The sequence below is a fragment of the Myiozetetes cayanensis genome, unplaced genomic scaffold (assembly GCF_022539395.1).
Source record: "Myiozetetes cayanensis isolate MyiCay16 unplaced genomic scaffold, myiCay2020 scf2-11, whole genome shotgun sequence".
Classification (NCBI taxonomy): domain Eukaryota; kingdom Metazoa; phylum Chordata; class Aves; order Passeriformes; family Tyrannidae; genus Myiozetetes; species Myiozetetes cayanensis.
The window spans coordinates 13,498,204-13,520,924 of NW_026087411.1; the positions used below are offsets into that span (position 1 = coordinate 13,498,204).

General features: G+C 42.0%; 1 protein-coding gene across 17 annotated transcripts in view; it reads right to left on the reverse strand.

The window, feature by feature from the left end:
- Positions 1-22,721, reverse strand: part of ESRRG (estrogen related receptor gamma) — a 398,323-nt gene that overhangs the window by 280,189 nt on the left and 95,413 nt on the right. For 2 of the 17 annotated variants that reach the window (XM_050315152.1, XM_050315144.1), the window contains exon 1: positions 3,826-4,140. The exons of 14 other annotated variants lie outside the window; for them this stretch is intronic. Coding sequence is in view for 1 of the 3 variants with exons in the window: in XM_050315144.1 (XP_050171101.1) it covers positions 3,826-3,828 (3 nt within the window). In the remaining 2 variants the exon portion in view is untranslated. Of the gene's footprint in view, positions 1-3,825; positions 4,141-7,831; positions 7,851-22,721 lie in introns of those variants that run through there. One more of the 17 variants, XM_050315167.1, reaches the window with a different exon arrangement.

Genomic DNA, 22,721 nt, shown 5'->3' on the forward strand with positions numbered 1-22,721 from the left:
TGTAGCAACACAACTGTCAAACTTACTCCTCATTTTTTTCACCACTTCAATGTGTGGTGCAAATGTATGTAAAACAGTAGGGACCTCTGGAAGAACATCAGGGCTGCACTGAACAATTTCTGATGCAGCTGCTGATGGTTAACAGGGCAGGACAAGTGCTTGCAGTATTGCACCTCAATGCCCTGACTGATTCACCACCACCATGGGAAAGGAGTCCAACTCATTCTCCAATGTCTGAATATTTATGTAGCCCACTGGCTTTAAGGATGGTACCACTAAAGACTGAGCTAGAACCACTTCTGTATCTTTTCAGTAAAGGAGCACATTTTTCCTATGTTGCATTAAACAAAGGAGGCATGCTGAATGTCCACTTGAATTGAAAAATTCCAAGTACTATAAATACATCCGAAATAGGAGTCAAGTTGCAATTCCACATCCAAATACAAGTCAATCCCTTTGAGACCTGGGGAATAGAGGAGAGCCAGACCCAGCTCAGCCCAACACTCCTCCCTGGCATCCCTCCCCAGGCGCATGTGTTCAAACGTGTTTATCTGGGAAGGCTCAGGTCAGTTCTGTGCTGTAGGAGCACCTCCCGCAGCTGGAACATCCGAAGCAGGTAGCGCTCCATGTTGTAAACTGCTCATGCAGCAGGACTGAGAAAAAGGCATCTCCTGGTCACCGGCTGTTACCGACTACAGGAAAATGAAAATACAGCATCTCTGCACCTGTTCACCTGATGGTGAAGGAAGGAAAAGCCATTACTGAGTGACAGGAGACGAAAAACCAAAATCCACTTCAGCAACTCATCCCAGCACTGGTGATTAATCTCAAACTCCCACAGCCTGATGCACATTAACCAGATAATTAATAATTTCTTTAGGGACTCCAGCTCGGCAACTGTTTTATCAACCTGCACAACATTAGGAGAGAAATGCCGCATTTGTGATCAAACTGCTGGAACTACCGATACGTTCTGCAGGAGCAGTAAAGGCTTCAGAGCAATCTGTGAGCCCAGTTTTACAAGTAACTGTAACATATGTGAAGAAATCAAGGCTGCTCCTTTATCAGTGCAATCACCAGACTCAAAAATCTGAGCAAGATTAGCATAACAAGAATAATTAACAACAATGACCAACTCCCATCCAATACCCATCTTTCTCCAACAGAAGTGCTTCTCAGTAAATTTTTAAACACATTTTGATTGTTGCAGTAACACAGTATGTACAATCATGCACTTCCACTATCCTTGGTACGAATAATAAATCAGACTCATTTACCTTACCACATAAAAGGTAAAGTATGAAAAAAATAAATACTTAAATGTCATGAGATGTGCGAATTCTACAAGCCAAGGGCTTTCAAACAATTGAATGCAGAGGATGGTCACACTTTGCATAGCTCTTGCTAGCAACTTTTTGCCACCCTCTGTGCACTACTGCTCCATGTTCAAGGACAGAGTCACACAGGATCTGAAACACAATACCAAAGTGCTGGCACCACATTATCTCCCCCAGCACTTAAAAATGGACTGCTGAGAAAAAAAAAATCACAGTAAGTATTCTTTCCAATATTAAACTCTCCAGTGTGTTAGATATATGTCAGTATCAAGTGATTAAGAATGACTGATAATTAATAAATCACATCCATGGAGAGTGACCGGGTATTATTTCTTTCAGCCTCTGAAAAGAAGAGCTAGATTCACACTTCTGCCTAAGCATTTTATCTTTCCAAATTAACAATCCTTGCTGATAGCAATGAGATGTTCCTTTTTTTCAGTGGGCCTTACAATAAGAAGTTATTTGGGCTGCTTTTCTACTAATAGTTTATTATTATTGTTACTGTGCAGGTAAGGAAACAGAGACCCATCACATGTGAGAGTCTTAAAGCTTCCCTACCACAAACAGAGTAGGTGCCTAAACAAAGCTTTAACTTGTCCTTTCATCACACAACCACTCTTCCACCTGAGAGAAAGCTGCAGCTTTTGGCTACAGCTCAGCAGAGTATCTGCCTTCTAAAAGATATTCTGCTCTTTCCACTCAGGTCCTGGAAACAGGCCCATGCAGAGCTCCAGTTAGCCATGCACATCTGCAGGACTGACCAGATATCTCTGCATACATATCCCAAAATGACACATTTCCTCCAAAGTTTGTTCTAAGACTAGGCTAGTAATAAAGAATGCTTTTTCTTCTAGTCCACAACACAGCTTAATTTGTATTTTCCTTTCATATAATATTAACTGAATGACGTAATATAGCAATTTTTTAATCATCTGCTTTAGTGTTTATACAACTCTGCTCACCGTATTATTTGAGCCCCTTCATTTTCATAGTGTCAGTTACCATTATTCCATTAAATTAAATCCTTTTACAAGCATCTTTCTATAAACATGCACTAGAGATAACATAGCCACATGGTGAGGATTCACAGACTACAGTAAGCAGATTACACCTGTCTTGATTTTCAATGTAGCTGTCGGCAGAGTATATTCTCCCATCAAACTGCACACAGATCTCCTCATTAAAGCTACAGGGGAGAATAATTACAGAACAGTACATTGCAGTTTACCAATTGGTCTTGCATACATAATGGCCTATGAAAGAAAAATTGCATCCTCCAACAGCTGGGAAAATCTTTAAATTGTTATTAGTATTATTATAAAATAGCCAACATTTTAAACTATCCAATAATTTGCCTCCTGTATGCAAAGCAGACAGATAGAGGTGATCAGGTCCAAAAAGGTCTTCAAGTCCCAGCCTATAAATATAATTATTTTTCCCTTTGCAAATACTCCATTCCCCAACCTTCTGTTCCACAGTAAAATCCCTTCCTCCCGAGAAATTATGCTGACTGCAGAGTAAGCCTTGGAAGCAAATGGGTGGTTTTCTGGATCTCCTAAGCCCTGCTGCTGAGTGAAAAGCATCACATTCCCCCACATCCTCACTTGGAGGGGAAAACAGTGAGTCCATCAGGTCCCAGCCATCCTTCTCCCACCCGCCAGGGGAGACAGGGGTCTCAGCGGTAGCCTGTTATCTTCAACCACATCTAAGCCTTTCTTTGGCACCACCAGCAGGTCTTCTTGCTTGGTAGCTGGCTGCTGAGGTGCTGCCTGCCCCAGATAAATGGTGCTGGGGAGGCTGCAAACATCTCCAGGTGGTGCAGAAGGGACCAACCTCAGGGTGTTTCTGTCTTTGGCTTTTCACACTCCAGAGCTGAAGCATCCAGAATATACTGAACTAGCAGTCCTGTGGAACATCAGGAAGACTGATTTTTCTACCTTTGTTGATAATTAAGACATGTAACCTGTGTTTGTGTTAATGGATAAAAGGCAAATCCATTTTTGGATTTTATTTGCACTCCAAGATCCCAACTCTTAGGACCTTCAGCTCCACTCAGCAACAAAACTCATCACTCTTCAGGCACCACTTCTGAACACCAGCTCTTACTCATCACACAACAGATAACATAAGAGAAAAAACCCAAATACGGGAAGAACCAAATCCCTCAAATGAAAAAAGGCAAGTTAGTTTTGCTACCTTTTCTTGCTAGCCAAGAACCAAAGCATCCTAAGCACACATATGGGACCCAGCAGGACATCCTGACAGGTTCTCCTGCTCTTGCTAAACCAGGAGTTAAGAGTGGAGAACTTCAGCACCAAGAGAACGTGCTGCTGGACCAGTCCCACGTATTCTGGTTCTCCCAAAAGATTTTCACAGGATCAAAGACTGCAAAAGAGACCCTTTTGTACAAGCAGTCCAACAGCCACCCTTTCCCAGCTCTGAGGAACAGAGACAAACAAGCCACCACAGCACGCAGAGGGACACTTACCATGTAAATGCATCTAACTGTTCGCAGCACTAAAACCACTGAACAAAATCGCTCTGTGAAACGACTCTCAGTACCAGCACTGCAAAGGATTTGCTGCTGCACTTTACCCAGCTGCACCTCCCAGACGAGCTGGCACGCTGCAGGCTTTCTTCCAGTCTCTCTCAGCTCATTACTCGTAACAGGGACATGCCGACGACAGAAGCAGAGTGGAAAACCAAATGGAGCAGAGCCTGCTCTGGCCAGCAGGCAGCCCACCACCAAGCCAGTTGCTCCTGTGTACTAGGAAATCTCTGGGTTTCTCTTAGACAACTCCCTGTTTGCAAGGCTGCACCGCATGCTCCGGGGTTAGCTGGCGGCAGGCTAAGAGAGATCGCCCAGTCTGACCTCCTGTGCAAACACTGCCCAGTAACCTTCACCCATTTAAACACTGCTTTCAACTCAGCAACTCCAGCACTTTTTCTGAGTAGCAAGTTTGGGTAGAGAAACTCCTGGGCATCTCAATCATTGCTTATTATCCACAAGGAAGGGGGGGGGGGGAATAGTTATAAACTTTCTGTCTCTGGTGCAAATGTAAAAAAATTTTGTAAACTAGTTCCTGAGGTCCCAGCAGGGGCAGAAACCATCCTGGGGCACCAGGAAGAAGGGTGTCCTCCACCAGGAGTTCTGCAGCAAAGTCCAGGGGTGACGACACGTGGACTCAAGGATATTTTATTCTGGCCTTTACTCTGCAGGGAGGAGCCCAGAGAGACCTTAGTTCCTATTTCAACTCTCCCTCACAGAGCAGTCTCACAGTAGAGAAGTGAAAAATATCTTTGCCATGAATTGCCCCAGTAGCAAAGTTTAGCCCTTAGGGAAAATTTTCCTTGACTTCACTAGTTCTGGACCAAAACATTAATCAAATAAAGCCCACTAGCTATTATAGCTTGTATTAAAAATATAAATACCTCACAAAAACTGTGCTTTCTAAGGAATAAGTTTTAGAGGTCCGCACATATCTTTTCCTTCCACTGCTGTCCCCTGACACTACTGATCATGCATATTCAAATCATCCATTGAAAGGTACCCTGAAACAAAACAATCCTTTATTAATTCAGAATATGTACTCCATGACTTTTCGTAAGACTTGCATGTCCAATGTGTCTTTACAAAATATAGTAATTCCACCTTCCTGTTCTTCCTAGAAAAAAAAAGCCAGCCTGGAAAGTGGAGAGAAAATAGGTATAAGACTACTACTGACTAAGCCATAATATATAGGATTATCTGGAAATTACCGAATTAGGAACCAGCTTTTCCTGGATGGAGAGGGAAGGGTAAATCATATTCACCCCAGAAAAAGGTACTGAAGGAAAAGGGAAAAAAAAATTGTATCAATTGAGGGGAGAAACCTGTCAGATATTTCAGTAGATCACGACGCTGGCTATGTACCGGAGAGGAGAAGCCCTGATCAAGTCACATGCCCTTTACTACAGAAGATAAGATGAAAAGGTTTCAAAGGAAACCGATGGTGACAGTTTCTTCATTGGTATGCAACGTGACATACCAGATCCAAACTGTTGGCTACTTTTTGAACTATTTGTCAGGGGAGAGAAATTATTATTTTCTTTTATATTTTACTTTCAAGAACTCTTAGTCATTTGGGGGTTCTCCCCCCTGCTCTGTGTCCTGCCACCCTCTGTTTTATTTTTCAACCAGGATTCAAACATTCACCTTTGATGTAACATTTTTGCTGTGCATCAGAATAGCTATGCCAAGCTTCAGAAGGACAATTGAACACAGAGAACGAAAAGGATGACATCACTTCAAACATGAACTTTTAATAAAATTATCCTGAAGAAATGTCCCTGGTGATGATTATTTTCTTTTCCCTGTATCTCCCTTTTCACTCTTTCCATGCATTTGCAACAACTCAAATTATTGCCAGGCTAGCAGCTGTAGTATGACTCGGAGCCATCAACTACTTACAAGCAGAAGTATTTCTCCCTGTTTCTCACTGATTCTGACAAGAAGAGTGTTAAATACAACACAAAAAAATAACTGTGTAAGATCACAGGTTGCACGTATAGCCAATAGGCTGTATAACAGCTATATTCACAAGGCAAATAAGTAAACTGGGGTCTTTGACTAGCTCAGCTTCTCCAGGGCCAAGACTTGATGGGTTTCAGCCCAGTGTTCCCTGTTGATGTGCAAAACCTGCAGTTGCTTGTTATCTCTGTTAGTAAACTTCCTCCAAATCATGCCCTTCTTTCCAAAAAAGGTACCAAACACCTTGTCAAAGTTCATCTGTCCTAAAGAAAGGTACTCGGTGTTCATGAGCCAATGATAGGTTGAAGGTAATAATATTCTCCCTGAAGTGTTGTGAAACATTCAGAAACTGCAGTAGTTGCAGCCATGTAAGTATCTGAGACTGAGACAGCCAGACACGAAAAAAATATGTTGCAGTCTCCTGGGTGAAGGAGAAGGTACTCAAACCACAGGAAAGCGATACAACATTCACTTCTAGCTCTGGTACAGCCCAATAGATCAAGTTTTAAAGTTGTAAAATTTCTTTTTATATGTGAAAAATATTTTAAATGTTTCAAGATCTTATATAAATCCTAGAGAGTCCCAGAATCATGCTAATAAAGGCTGCTGAATTTAAAGACTCAAGTCTAAGCCCCTTTAAACATGGAGGGGAAAGAAATAGCTCTTCCAACAATATTTTTCTCAATCAACCCAAATATTTTTGAAGTAAATTGTTTAGAATACATAGCTTACATGTATGAGTCTACTGATAGAGTTTACAGAGATATTTATAGAGAAATTACTGCAGTACAAAGATTTAGAGTCACTTAGAAGGTCTTAAAAGCGTATGACAATACCTTTAGTGCATAAAGCTGCTGTCAGAAACTCCTGTCAGTGAAGTTTTCTCCTACACCATCACCTGCTCTCAGTCCATGCAGCCCAGACCTTCCTCGGGGCTGTCGTAACATCCCTTGTAGGGCAGCAAGAGGAAAAAAGCTGCACCTTCCTACCAGGTTCCCCAGCTCGTCAGCCAGCCCTCAGGGCTCCTGTTCCAGCCCTGCTTTCCCAGAGCTGCAGCTGCAGTCCATCTGCATCTCCTCCTCTGACACAGACCAGAGCAAACATGCCCGCAGTTTCCCTTGCTACCGTACCAAAGCCTTGCATTTCTTTTTTTTTTTATGTTCTTGAAGCAACACAAATCACAAAATCCAAAACCCACATGAGGAACAATAACTCTGGTGTGAGCCAGCACTGATCTCTCCCACCTGTGCCAATATGAAGACCATTGCACTAGCAAATGCTTTAAGAGGTGCTTCCCCCCACTGCCCTCCTTGCACCCCCATAAATTCTACCTCTGAATTTCTAAAGCTACCACTAACAGAAAAAACAACGGGATAAATCCCTCTCCTGGACACACGAACACACGCAGTTTCACATTACTTGCAAGTGGCCTGAAGAGTTTGCACCCTGCCCACACGTCACTATATGGTTGTGCAACGAGACTTCAGTTTGATAGGCACAGCCCCACAGCAAGCGTCCGTGGTTGCAAAACAGCTACGTAATTGGTATTCTAACCCACATTACAGTGCATGTCCCTGCCAGCACATCAGGTGCCTGCTAAGGGTGACCCTGGTGCACACCAAACCAATACAAGAGTAAATCTTCAGGAGAAATACAAATTGAAAATGCAAATTCGAAGTAGGCATCACAGATTAGTATGCTTTGAAACTGCTGACACATCCACGGGGGATACGAGACCTGAAGAAGAAGGTGGGAAGACTCTACAGGCATTGGATATTATATGTTTATATAAATATATACACACACATATGTATATACCATACAGCAGTCTCATCATTCAGCTGCTGACACCAAACTTAAATGGAGAGGTTACTCTTCCTTGGCTCCCTCAGCAGAGAAGAACAACATGTCAAGAAATCAGCTTTTCCAGAGGTGCTCAAGAGTTAAAGCCTGGGGAAGGTGGCCCCCTGAAGTGGCTACTGACCTGCATTAGGAGTCTGACAGGTATAGGTAGCTCTTCTCACACTCTCAGCAGGAGGCCCAGGCTTGAGCAGACTGAAGTGGATGCTGGTTCACCTGAGTACACAGCGCTGTAAGTAACAAAAATTCATCTCTTGCTGCAACTGTCCCTGGTACAGGAACAACAACTTCCAAAGACAGACAGGCTTTCAGTTATCATTAACTGAGTCAGCCATTCAGGGTCAGCTGCTAGCAGGTATGAATCAGCACCATCAGGCTTTTCAAGTAGGTGTTAAAACCCAGGTGAAACTCAGCTCCCCTTCCCCAGGTGCTAAGCAAACCAGTGTTTTATCCCTGCAGTGCTGGGTGGGCTTGTAGCTCCTGCCAAAGTGGTTGAAGTGATGACTGCAGCTGGGAATGACTGGATATACCCTCCATCATGGCAACAAGGGAGTGGGGGATAGCTCATTTTGTACCTTCCAGTAAGGCCAATGGGTTTTCTCCCCTGTGTAGGTGTTCTGTTTTCGTGTCATGCCCAGGAGATGGAACAATTCAGACGTGCTCAATACCCTTCTCCCGCCCACTCAGTGTAACACCTTAGTCATCAAATCGTCCTATTGTGCTGCTCAATACTTTCTATAACAGTAGGAATATGAGAGTATGTCCAAAGATAGCAATGAACACACAAGGTAATTATTTTTAAGCTTGCTAATCACAATCAATAGTTTCTTAGCAAAACTGATGAGCTGGAGTTGGCTCCTATTTTTAACCAATAAGATATGCAGTCAAGACTTGAATTACACCATCGGGCAAGTCTCCAAACTCCTAATGACTGCCAGCCAAGAGAAGGATGGGTCCTTGGTGGGTCTTACTCCCTTCCTGAGCATGATATCAAAGTATTTTTTCCAGAGATTATAAAACCAGAAGTGGATTTTAACTGCTGCACAACTTCACCAAAAACACCAAACAAGAATCTAACTCCATACATCAAAAAGGAGTTTACAATTCTTAAAAAGCCTGAGGATGTTTGCTTGATGAGTTTGAAGTTTTGTAGCTGTCATGTAAAAGATAAACTCCTCGTAGAACAGTGCCATGTGCCTTCCAGGGGTGTACAATTAGAAACAGATGAATACAAGTTGAAGATTCATTAGAAAGCTCACACCCTCTCCCTATTTTGGTAGGATTTTTCCTTAAAGTAATATTTCTCATGTTTTGCTATCCCTTGATTATTTTATATTTTTTTTAGATTTCAAAAGCCCTCACTTTCTGTGTTCCTTCTGGGAAATTCCTCCATTCCCTGCCACTGTCAGGAAGATGTTATACCCCCTAAAACAGAGCCTAAAATCATTCCCAACATTCAGTACTGCAGCAATAATTCCCTCTTGGAAGAAAGAACGTGCTTTCGTTTGTTTTGTTTCTTCTATCCTCTGATTAAAAGCAACAACGAGTCCAAAGGAGTTGTACAATACCATCAACTGTAATTGTTGCCTCTCACAACAAATGTGAAGGGGATCAGGAAACACACCCACCCTTGATTACTGGGAAAATATCAAAGATAAAAGATGTCAGCAGGGGCAAGTAATTCTGTTCATCAGCTTGCAAAGACAGAGGTAGGAGAGACCAGCACCAGCCCTCTGTTCATTTACTGGATGGATTTACAGCGGTTCGTAGGTTGCAGAATTACACAAGTAATTAACACTCCCTTGATTTTCCTGTCATAATCTTCCAGTCTGGGATATTTTCAACTTTTTTTCTGATGTCTGCTCCTGGATGAAGAAGGCTGAGTGATGAAGGTGTCCATGAGGTGTGTGGTTGGGTCAGCACCTCTTGAGGAGCAACATCAGGCCAGTGGCACAAGGAATGCTGCTCGCTGCCAGAATTTCCAGACACCTAACATGACCAGTGTTCTCTGCACTAGGAGTGACACTGCTGTACTCAATGGAGGTTTTTGAAGCCTCCCCCCAAAACATTATATGCAGTGTCACTGTTTATTAAAGATAACTAATGCCCTAAGTCTTTATTTACTTCTGTTTATTGCTATTTTAGCAAGAGTCACCAGAGAGCAGCTATGCTTCTGGTCCACCAGGGTTCTTTAATCACTGTTAGTAGGTAAAATCATGTGTGACAACTAATCCAAAAAGCAGATTATATTTATTTTGGCTACAGTGGCTTGCAATTCGTTAAAATCAACAAAGCCTTTTCATTAGCCCCCTGCTGATGTCCTAAAACCAGATATTTCAAGGGTCTCAAAGCACAGAGCTACACATGTGCAGCAAAGCTGGGACTGACAGACTTGCTGTTGCCATACTTACTGTAAAATCTTATTAAAAACAACAGAAAAGTTCTTATTTTCTTTCATAAAAGGGCTTAATTTATGAACTCAAATTCCAAAATCAAAATCTTAGAGGTGGGACTTCTTAAATTTCAAGAAGTATTAGTGAATCAACAGTACAATTACCACTGAATTACTTGCTCAGGGTTGTACGTTGTGAAAAAAGCTGTTGAAATACAGCAAGGAGTGAGATTACAGCTTCAGTAAGTCTAAATATTAGCCTACATGCTTGCTGAGCCCCCTGCAGCCTGGAACCACATTTGAATAATTGAATTTCTAGTTAAGAGTGTGATCTTGCAACTCTCATCCTATGTGATACCATGATCTTTAGCCATAATCTCCTGGTGACACTGCCTCAGACCTGCAATCATGAAAATATACGTTTGGGATCCCAGGTGTTCAGAGTAGATCCACACAGAAGTCAAGAGCTCTGTCTCTTCTCCAACCTCACTACTCTTCAAATACTGCCAGGAAGTTCACAAACCCAGACACAGCCTTACCATAACCACCAAGGGCCACCATTCATCCAGACCAGGAAATTAACACATTAGAAGGCCACATAATTGATTTTATATATATATATACACACACATATATATATACATATATGACACTGATTTACATCAACCAATTTTTCCCTCTCTTGTTATGAATTCCCTATACACATTTTTGGTCACTGCTGTCGAGTGACAGTCGGACAAGTAACCTAAGCCACTGTGAAAAAAGCCACTCCTGACCTGCATTCTACCATGCAGACATATTTATTTCCCACAGCTGGATGTGAATGTGGATCTGCTTTGCAAATTTTCATGCCTACTGCTGAAGTGTAGCTCCTTGTTTGTCCCCCAAGCACAATCTCGAACATTGTCAAGGCTGATTATTAGACATCACTTCACACCAGCCTTTTCCACATCTGCAGATCTCCAGCAGTTTAGAGGGAAGCCAAGAGCAGTCCTTTAGTGAGAGAACTGTTCCTAAACACACGAGCCAGCACGGTGCCAGGCTGCCCCTGAGACAGGAGGGTCACTTCATCTCCCTCCATACTGTCCTCCAGCCGGCTGCAGCCCCTCCAAGTTCACACTCTGAACACAACAAACCGTCTGCTAAAGTAGAGAATAAAATCCAGCCTGGAAGGAAAACCAAGATACAAAGCTTTTCTCCAATGGCTAATCAGAGTTTTGTCCACAGGGAAAACTGAGCCCCATCTGATATACAACTTAGCGTTTTGGCTCTCCATAATTAAAACTATTGTTGCCATGGCAATACAAAGCCTGGTAAAAATACACGCCAGGCTAATGTCATGCCTCTTTGGTGATACAATTTGTTGTCCCAGTCCGGCTTGTGCCAGGATGGAACAAAACGTGACTCGGATATAGTTGACTTGATGAGGTTTGTTATTTAGGAGTCAGATGCTGTGTGAGCTGTAAGACCACTTTCTCAGGCTCCCTAACATGACCACTAATCCTGTTAAAGTCAATAGCGGTTTTAAAGATAATTTCAAAGAGAGTAGTTTTGATCCTTTACTACTATATTTCTCGAAGCACCGTAAAGAAAGAAAATACAAAAAACCCATATAGAGCATATTAAAGAACCAATCAGAAGGATTAACATACATATTCTTATAAGTAGATACAAAATTAAAAGCAAAAACCTGACTATAGGTTCAATACCAAAACATCCAGGGTTTGGTTGGCACTTATTTATTCCTTTGAAACTGTAGTCTCTATTGAGTTTGTTATAATCAAGCAGGACTTATAGGTCAGCCAGGGATCTCTGAACAGCAGCAAGTAATCTGCTGCTTCTGAAATATCATAAAACATCACTCTTTCTCTATGGATACACACCTATATGTGCATAACCTACACAGACATACCAAGAGGTTTTTTCTAGGATGGGACAACAATTTTAGGAGCTTTGGGACTTGCAACCCAGTCATTTCTTCCTTATGTGGAAATTTCTAATCAGATTCCTGAGGTCCACAGGAGTCTACTCATGTGGAAAACTTACAGGTGCAACCTCTACTTGTAAGCAGTTGTATGTGAATATGTGCTACAACAAAAAGGTGAGCTGCAAAGACTTAAAAAAAAAAAAAATCTCATTGATGACAAATGTCTATTGACAACAGTCAGAGTTTTGCTTCTTTCTGGAATGGAAAGCTTCATATATGGCCCAATCACAAAGAAAGAAAGATGGCTGTGAGCTGGAAGGTGGACAAGTGCATGGGAGATCCACCCAAGCAAGAAGACAGGGACTATCTTATTTCATCTGGATTGCTATGGCTCTTATGCTGTTGCGAAGCAAAGTATTTTCTATTTTCTATTATTTTCTATTATTCTGAGTATTTCCCAGCATAAAGTTTGTGTGCAAGTGCTTTAGCTGCCATGTGGCTCCTGAAGGACCAATTACAGATGAGGGGACTGATGATGGAAGATCTCTGGGACTATCAGTGTTAAGCAGCAAGAGAGTAGGGGGTATAGAACAAGAAAGTTCAGCAAGAGCATCTATGGAAAGGGACCAGGAAGACCTGTTTCAAAGCATTGATACCATATGGAGACTCTTTTCTCGGAGAGCAGCAAAAGAAACCTGGGCACTTCCCTGAGGAACAGATCCAGCACCAAAGTCCAAACAGCATGGCCCAGGAGATGCCTTAAAGGCAGATCGTATATTACCAGGGGTCATGATGGTATATTACCAGAGCAATATAAAGAATTCAAACCCCAATGCTTTACCTCCCACTGTTCTCCCCATAAGAAAGAGGAGAGGTTAAAAAAAAAAAAAAAAAAAAAAAAGCATCATAGCAGTTGGACACATTGCTTTATACACTCCTGGAAAGAGTTCAGATAGTTTGATCATTAGCACATGATAAAATTCTATAAAAAACACATGAGGCTAAGAAAAAAGAATAGGAGGAAAAACTAATGGACCAGAAGAAGAACAATAAACTGTCAGGTGGGAGGTCCCAGCTCAAGAAGAATTTGAAGGAATGGAGAGATGTATTCTTGGAAGAGAAAGGGTACATCAGGTAGCTGACATATTGAGTTTCCAGGAAAGAGGGGAGAGTATTAATGACAGTGCAGCTGACGGTTTCAGCAGCTACCAACGAAATGATTTGCCCTTCTTTTTCAGCTGAAGAGGTGACAGTGTGGATATGGCAGCTGATTTACATACATCATCATAACTTTCATAGGAATATCAAATTTCTTTATAAGGCCTTGTAGTACCAGCTTTGCAGGTCAGTGTCAATGTCTAACAGAGCCACTAGAGACAAAGAGGAAGATTCAGAGGGGCACTGAGGTGGTTAAAACAGGGCTTAACCTGAATCTAATTGCCTAATTAAAAAAAGATTCCAAAATCTCCCACTTCAGTAACTGTAAATGCATCAGGGCTAACATTTACGACCACAAAGATCATCGGAAATCAATTCCTGCTACCCTGGCAGCCGTGTGTCTGTCACCTCTCTAAACTTCACTGTGATCAGATACAGGTAACTCAACAGTGCCTTTGTTGTGAAGAGGCCCAGTCCGCAAGGTGAGCTTGGGCTACTACAATCACACACTAATGGTGCCCTCTTTCCTCAGCCCTGCTTTTTGCCAGTGACTCTCCAACATAAAATACACAAGTTTTGCCATAACAGAAGAGTGGCTTCTGTGCAAGGCATCTGCCTCTGCAAGAAGGCCAGCTGACTGCACAGGCCAGTCTTTGCTGGCCTGAACTAAATCTTTGCTTTGGTTCAGCCCACAGCAAAAAGCATTTTTTTTTTAGCACTTACAACACACTAAACTGGAAGCACATAAGGTGACCGAAGGGATAACTAAACATTGCCCCAGAGTTTCATTTCAGTCTGGGTGATGTTAGCATACCAAATACAAAACTATTTGTAGGATGGGGCCTTAATTGTACACAAACCCTTGCCCGGTATGAGGAACAAGGAACAGGCACCAAGAAAGCTCAAGAACAGCAGTTTCCAACCATAAACCAGGTTTAGTAATACATCAGGGCTTTAGAACATACAAAACAATTAAGGGACCAACATGGTGTTTGCTATTCTTCCCAGTCTGACTTTATTATGTTCTCACCATTTGCAGATGTCCCATCTATTTATGACGTTCTTCATTGCATGTAGATTTTGTTACAACAAAAATTCAGATTGTGGATTTTTGCCAGTGACAAGCTGATGTTGCTCAGAGCAGCACTGAAATGCTATCATGCTGTTAGATTAAGTAACCTATTTTCTCTACTAGCACAGATTGTACTTTAGTTTTGCCCTTACACCTACCAAATTGCTGTTTCTTGCAAGATTTCCTTTTGAAGGTAGTTGCCAATCTCCAAACCAATGCTATTTTCACCAAATGAAAGAGAAGTTTGTAAAGGAGAACAATAAAAGCAGGAGCTGGACATCATTGCAAGAGTCTTTTTATATTTCAAAAATAATACTAAAAAGAAAAAAATAGTAAGGCAAAATAGCATTTTTTTCTTTACTTTTATGCAAGGACCCATGAGATGACTCATGAGATATTGCCACGTGTTATTTTGAAACAGGTTTTATAGAGTAAGTAGCTATGGTATGTACCCATAGATGTACCTGGTCCTAAACCTGCTGACATAACAACAACTAATGATTTAACATTTTTTCTCCCTTTGCTGCTTTCCATTTTTAACCTTCTTCTGAAAATCTCTCACCCCTCTCTGCCAACCATTCAATTTGTGGCATTTTCATCTGTAGTTCTTTAAAGTGAATAGTCTGTGATAGAGACAATGAGACCAGCAACAAATGGGTACAGTCAAATGTGGACACAGGTGTTCCAGCTAGGGCAGTTCTAGGACAATAAATATAAATACTACATAGGCTGGAGAAATAATAAAAAATAAAAAAAAACCCACCCTGAAAAAAAGAGACCAAACTACAAGAAACCAGTTGCATCGATTAGCTGATTAGTTTGCCAGTGAGTGATTAGTCAGAAAGACTGGAATTAGTCAATGCAGCCCTGTCTCCCATGAATAAAATGTGGGGAGGACACCCTTTCCCACCCTCGGTGACAGATGATATCTGTTTTCTCTTGCGAGTTTGAATTTAAGAGCCACTGAAGCTCAGCAAGTGTATATTCTGGCTCAAATGAGCTGAAAATTGCATTCAATTTGAATTTCAAAACCAGAGGAGAAGGAGGAATGAGGAGAGAGGGAGGGAGAGAGCTCAGCAGGACCCATCAAGTCAGGTCCTTCTTGCAGCAGGTCCAGCTGCACCCAGGCAGGCTGTGGAGCTGAAACCCAGGGCATGATGCAAAGGAAAGAGCATTGCTGGACAACAGCCCAGTTCCAGTTTAAAAATAAACGTTTTGCTGTCAGGATCAAAGCAAACTCTGCTTTTATGTATATTACAAGCTATAGGTTCAGAAGAAAAAGATTCTTCTGGTTACTTGAGCAGAGAGAGGCAGTGGGAAGGTAGGGCTGGCCAGAGGGAGGAGGTGTGCAGCTTTCCCTCTGGAAAATCCTCAGTAATTCAGACTAATCTGAAAGTACTTGCTATCCCCTTGAAAAGAGCATACACACTGAATGTAGGCACTGAATTTTCCTGAACGTAAGGTTCATTTAAGGTTGCACTTTTTAGCGTGGGGTAACATTTAATTTATGTCTTTGTGGGTGAAGGGATTATTTCCCCTTTCCCTTTGTGTATTAAATTTACAGTTATATCTGATGACACTGAAAGAAATGGAGTTATGCCTGCAACCCAAATATATCCTGTAATTTGATGGCATGATAGCAGTTGGTCTCTTCAATGGAACTGATAATGTCCAATATTCAATATAAAAATGATAACATACCAAATCAAGGCATTCTTCAGAAAAATTCTTACCGACTTCGGTGTGCAATTTGACCCAAGGGTTTGGAGTAGTAATAAAATAATTACAATTAATCATGGGTAATAATTAATAACGTAAGGATTAAAATGTGTCCATTTATACATTCAGAATCAGCATTTTCTATGTACCCTTGAGAGACTTTTAGCTTCCCTTCCCAAACAGAATGCTTGCAGTAGCATTTAAAACTGGAGAGTCTAGCCATCAGAGAAACTGGCTTTACTTTGTTTCATGATATTCATTATATGTCAATACATTCACAGATAGAAGGGTCCCAATAACATACTCATATTTTCTGATGCAGCTTAGATTTCAAAGCTCAGTTATGTTATTACAAGGCTTCTCCCTTTTTCCCAACTAAGTGTTTCTTTCATTGATAAATCAGAAAATTGGCAGCTTTACATATGTATGTGATGTGAGTCAGGAGCCACCTCCCAAAAAACCCCCAGCCAAACAAAAATACCCAAAAAACCCCATGAGGTCAATTTTTCTGGCCACTGCATCTAATAAAAGCTTGCAGGCAAGAGTTAAGCACACACTAATAGATACACCTTGGTATGCTGTGCCTTCAGCAAGTCTTAGACTTCCCTCTATGGCAAAAGACTGTACTAACACACAAAGTGAGCTGGTGTGCTGGTTTTAAGTTTTCCCACCACCAAAGCAATTTTAACCAATTCTTTTGGCAGATAAAGAGACAATGTGAACATCTCTAAATTCTGTTTGCAAACTTCACCACACAGAAGAAAAGTTTCCAAAAGCTGCAGTCACCTGGATAAATTGCATATATATTCCACTTGAAAAAGCTCTTACACATTGTTGTGCACCATACTGGTCAGAAGAACTACTCAAAGTACAGGGCACTTTGTAGATATCCAAATATGCAATTGTATGTCTTGTTCTGACAGGCATTTTTGGGTATTGTTTGAAGTTTCATTCTTGCACTGTCTTCTTGCTGCCTAGATTGTAATGCCCCACAAATACTGAACTCCTGTCTCCATGCTGCTCCCTGTTTGCTCTGGTTTCCCTAAATACAGACCCCAGAGGTTCATTTCTGGAGGGGAAGAGGAGAAATATACAGAACTGTCTCCATCACTCCATTTCTCAAAGAAAACTTTCTTTGTAAATCAGATTATGTGCCCTTACAATGCTTACTTTAGATCAATCTTCATACTGGAGCTTCTAGATCTAACCAATAACACATAATAAGAGTATTAGCCTGATGACAGAATTGCATTAAATAGCTCCATGGCTTCCAGTGCAGAGCCAAGCCACGTTCAGTCCGCTCCGGCCCATCTGCACCTACTCATGTGGACATGCCCCTGATGGTGCTCTGCTCTTCCAGCTGGAAAGGCCCCGCCTGATCCCGCTATGGCTGCTGGCGCTCAAACTGCTCCGCAGCCTTAGCGCCATTAGCAGGCAGCGAAGAACACCCAGCAAGCGTGGGTGACAAGCACGGCATCAGAGCAAATACCTGACAATTTCTCCAAGGTACTGGACCCTGGAGTAGTTTAGCTGAATGGCATGCATGCCCACCTAATGCTGCAAAGTCAAGAAGACCTTATGTTATTTACTAGATGAGTGCTGCTTTCGTGCACTAAAATATTTTATCAAGATGACCTGTAGGACTTGCCTGTGTGGAAAAAACAAACACAGAAAAAATTCCCAATTTTTTTCTAGAGACATCAGCCCCCTTTATAATTGAGCATCATTTACTCAACACTGCATGATTAACATCATGAAACATGGACATAGCTTAAAAAAAAACCCTAGGAGGAATAACAATTTCATGTGTAAGCCACCTTCCACAAACTTTTCTTCAGTCCTTTAACTCATTGCTATCAAAACTGGGGAGGCATGAATCAGGCGGACTTCAAATCAGAGTATAATTGCAAAACCCATGAGATGAGAACTCTGCCACTATTTTCTCCTACACAGTATTTTACACCAAAAATCCTCTTACTGCGGCAATATTTGCGGTAAGAGCACGCTACCTCTCCAAGTCTAGAGAAAAAAAGGAGAGAAATATTGCTGGACTTTCTTGTTGTTAATTGGACCACCCTGGGTTTGAATAATTTACAAGGTAAATTACAAAGGGTGAGTCTTTATAAATGACATCACAGAACTTCAGCAAATCCATGCTGTCCAGTAAAATTACTTATTCCGTGGAAACAATGCTGCTCTCAGAGGCGGCATGACAAAGCCTGCAAACAAGCACCATGGTGGAAAACACTGATCCAGGGGTGCCCTGAGAAGACCACATCCCCCAGAGAAGAGGAGTGTGAATATACGCAAGTCTCCCTCCCCAAAGCCTTTCTTGGTACTGATTCCAACCTCAACCTGTTAAAGTCCACCCTGGTTGTTATGGCACAAGACTGCCGATGATTTATTAAGAGCTCTTAGCTCCATCAGACAGTTTACAATTAACAGCTTCTCCTTTTCTTAAATATAAATAAATACATAAATGAAATCAGAGCTGCTAAGTGCTGGGTGTACCCAAAGCTTCGATGACATCACCGGCAACTGCCAGTCACCCAGGATGCAAAAATAAATAAGGGATGGGGGGGCGAGTAGAGGGGGAGGCAGGGTATTTACTCAATCAGTACCTATTTTTGAATTTCCTTCAAGCTGGCTTGGACCAAGAGCCATCAATTATTTAAAAGAAGTAACATGATGCTTCCTTTGTTGAGGCAAATCTGCAAGCAGACCCCAAGAGAGAATAAAAAATGAATTAGGCAGAATTTATTAGTGCGCTTGAAGAAAACAGATTCAGCTATCAGAGCTGACTGTGGTTTTAAAAATAGTGTACTTCTGCCCATGAACAATAGCTTTTCTCTTTCTCCTTTACCCCACTAGATCCTCAATAATCTCACCTCTCACCTCTCCTTATGCTTTCTTTTTTCGTTTTGAAGAGGGTATAACACTGAAAGAGGCATCAATCATTCCTTAAACTTCTTCCTTCTTTTCTGACTTGACTTGATGTATTGTCTTCATTTAAATTACAAATATACTAATCTAAAACACTGTTTACCAAGCAGCATATTAAATGAAAGATGCAAGAAATTGCATCACTCACATTTTAAAAATGACTTTAGACTCAGGGACACATAAAAACAATGAGACAGGATGATCTGCCTTGGTTGCTATATTTCAATTCCAGCAAATAAGATTTGGTTCCTGTGGTTTTCTGCTCAGGACACTGCTAACCCCTGGTCAAACAAATCCTACCAAGCTCACTATAAAACCTCCTCCTTGGCAGATGCCGGTTGGAGTTCCTGCAACACTCCAGGAACGTGTGGAAACAATGAGATCAAGGTCTCAGTCCCTGGGTCTGCACCTGGTCAGTCATGGAGGTCACACCTGAGTCACTCCAGGGCTGTGAGCGAGGGTCTGGCCATGCCAGAGGCCGCAGTACGGATAGAAAGCAAGCTGAGGCTGATTTCAAACCCGGTGACAGCACTCGGCCACAGGAACTATAACAGCAAAGGGAACACTTGCAGGACAAAAAAAATCACTGCCTTCATTCCAAGGTTCCCTGCTGCATCCTTCACACCAGGGAAACGATGCTTTTAGATCATTTTGGGTGACCTTTTGTGGCATCCAGCAGCTGGAAAGGGCAAATGCCGCTTTACGAAAACATGGAGCTCTCTTGCGCGTGAGCGCAGCAGGGTGGACAGGCTCAGCCCTCCTCCTGGCACTGCGGCTCCCTCCCCTCGGCCTCAGGGTGGTTGCCAGCAGCTGGGAGGTTTGGCTGAGGCTCCCTCACTTGCCCCTCTCCTCCTGGGAGGGGCTGGGAGCAAAGGTGCTGGCACTCTCCACAGCACAGTGAGAGTGCAGGGCGGTCATGGCTCAGCAGGGATGAGCCTCAGGAATCGGGTTTTAGGCTGCCTCCTTCTCCCCCTTCTCCAATCCCAAAACAAAACAAAGGTCATCACTTACTAGTATGTCTGCTGATAGGGCTTGATTAAAAGCGCTTTTAGTCCAAAAGCCGAATAAGTTTGATACAAACTGAGAACATGGCCTCAAGGAGCTTTTTCTCATCTTAAAGAAATTACTGGAACATTACTTATCAACACAAGCCTGAAAGAAACTTTTGGAAACCTTTGGAAACAGAGACCATTAATGGTAATTAACCATTAATATGTTTGTGTTTCCTCAGATTAGCTCAGAGAAGGGACCTTTTCACAGATATGGCCAACAACATGGTATAACAACATGGATTGTGAATCACAGACTCATAAAATAGTTTTGGTTGGAACGGACATTTAAAAGTCATCTAGTCCAACCCCTCTGCAATGAGCAGGGACATCTTCAACTACACCAAGTTGCTCACAGGCCCATCCAATCTGACCTTGAATGTTTTCAGGGATGGGGCATCCACTACCTCTCTGGGCAACCTCTTCCACTGTTTTACCACCCTCATAGTAGAAAATTTATTCTTTGTATCTAATAGGTCCTCTTGTAGTTTAAAACCATTACTCCTTGTTCTGTCACAACAGGCCCTGCTAGAAAGTTGGTCTCTATCTTTCTTAAAGGCCACCTTTAGGTACTGGAAGGTGCTCTAAAGCCTCCCTCGAGCTTTCTCTTCTCAAATGAACAATCCCAGCCCTCTCAGCCTTTCCTCATGGGAGAGGTGCTCCAGCCTCTGATCATGTTTGTGGCCCTCCTCTGAACTCACTCCATCAGGTCCTTATCTCTCCTGCGCTAAGGACCTCAGAGCTGGATGCAGTACTGCGGATGTGGTCTCACAAAGGTGGACTAGAAGTGCTCAACCTGCTGCCCACGCTGCTTTTGATGCAGCCCAGGACGTGGTTGGCTTTCTGGGCTGCAAGCAATGCACCTGAAAGGCTGAAAGCTTGCATACAAGTTACCCTTTTAAAAATAGTAATGCAGAGGGAATGAAAACAATGAAAAATATTGAAACAATTCTATAGAGAGCTTTTTTTTTTTTTTTTAAGGAAAATATCTATATTTGGTTGTGAGTGGTGCTGACCACAAGGGCAGAGCACTAAGCCCAGCTTACCCCATCAGGTGCTAGCAGTGGTACCATGGTGGCTCCTGCTTCTCCCCATTTCCCACACCATGTCCCACAGGACCCTCAGCACATACTGCAATGTCTCACTGGGAATGGTCTGGTCTTGCTGGTGTGCAAGAGTCTGCACAAAAGCAGTTCTTTGTTTCTCAGACATTCACCACCCATGTGGTGCCCTGAACAGATGCCCCAGCCTTCTGAGGGAACAAAGATGCCATAGGACCTGCTCTTCTCCAAAAGGCATTGCCTTCAGACTGCTCTCTAAAAATCATAACAATCTTCTATTCCAACCACTTGAATTCACAAAATCCCCACTGGCTTCTGATTGCACATGTTTATTTGGTACCTCTGTGGGCCTTTTGCTAACCCAAACATGATTATGCATCACAAATCTAAATACATTCATGAATTTGCCTTTGAATAAATACTTTAAGGGTAGCATCAAGTTTCACACTATTCTGCCTTCATACATAGCTGCTTTCCTTTTTCATTTCCACACCAGATGCCTCTCTTGAGCAGAAGAAGAAAGAATTGAAAAGATCTAATTCAAGTGAACGTGAAAGCTGACACTGGGAGGTGCCAAGGCAACATCATTCCACTTCTCGTCCTCACCTCTTCCTCTCTGGTAACCACAAGATCCTGAATGCCAAACTTTGGAAAATATCCTTGCAGAGGTAGCATCTGCTCCCTTGGCATACTTCTTGAGCAGTTGTATTGGCAGCTTTAGGTTTGTCCAAGTCTATCATATGACAAGAGTGCAGATGGGTTGCCTTGGATGCTTTGTCTTCACGGATGCCATTTTCCTTTTATTAACATTTTATTCTAAGGAAACATGTACAAATCTGTATGTGGAAGGCTGTATGTACACACAATTTCACACCAGTGAGGGGTTTCGTCTAGCTTCTCTCTAGATTTTTTACTAACATTTAGCTTGGATTCTTGCAAGGGCCCTGACTTTTATTGAAGTCGGTATGTGGCATCAAGCAGATTAGGCCCTCACTGTGTGGATCTGCATTTCAACCAGCTATTCTTCCACAAGCCATAACTTTTCCCATCTGTGTTGATCTTTCTTCGCAAATTAACACCTGAGTCCTCAGAATATTAGATGTGTAGGAGAGCTGCTCATTTCAAGTTAAATTCTGCTCCCACTGAAATCAATGGGAGTTTTGCCATTTGTCAGACAAATAAACAGCAGAGCTATGACACAGTTGCCATATATACTGGAACCAGTCTTTTTCTCTTGTTTTCTTAGATTTATTTTCCTATATTATCTTCCATGCACTAATCACACAATCACAAGTGTGAATATACTTTTTTTTAACTGTAAAAGCACTACTTAGTTCAAATTAGCCAGTAAATTGCAAAATGCAACACAATAAAAGCAAAGGTTTCTGAGGGAAAGGAGGATGAGGCCATCTAATAAAACAGAAATATAGAACAAAGAACGGGGAAAAAGAAACCCAAAACAAAAACCCCTCCAAAATAATCTGAATAGCATATCCCTAACTTTTCTGAAAGATCTTGTTGTGACAGTACTTGTTAGAATGTTTCATGAATACAGTATGAATGGTTTTCAGAGGTATTTTAAATGAAATGTAAACCAGAAGTGCAATACTCTCAAACCAGGGTGCATTTTCTGAGTGTGTTGTAATACACCATTCTGTTATTTCCTGGGCAGATAAAGGCATAGAGCAATAAC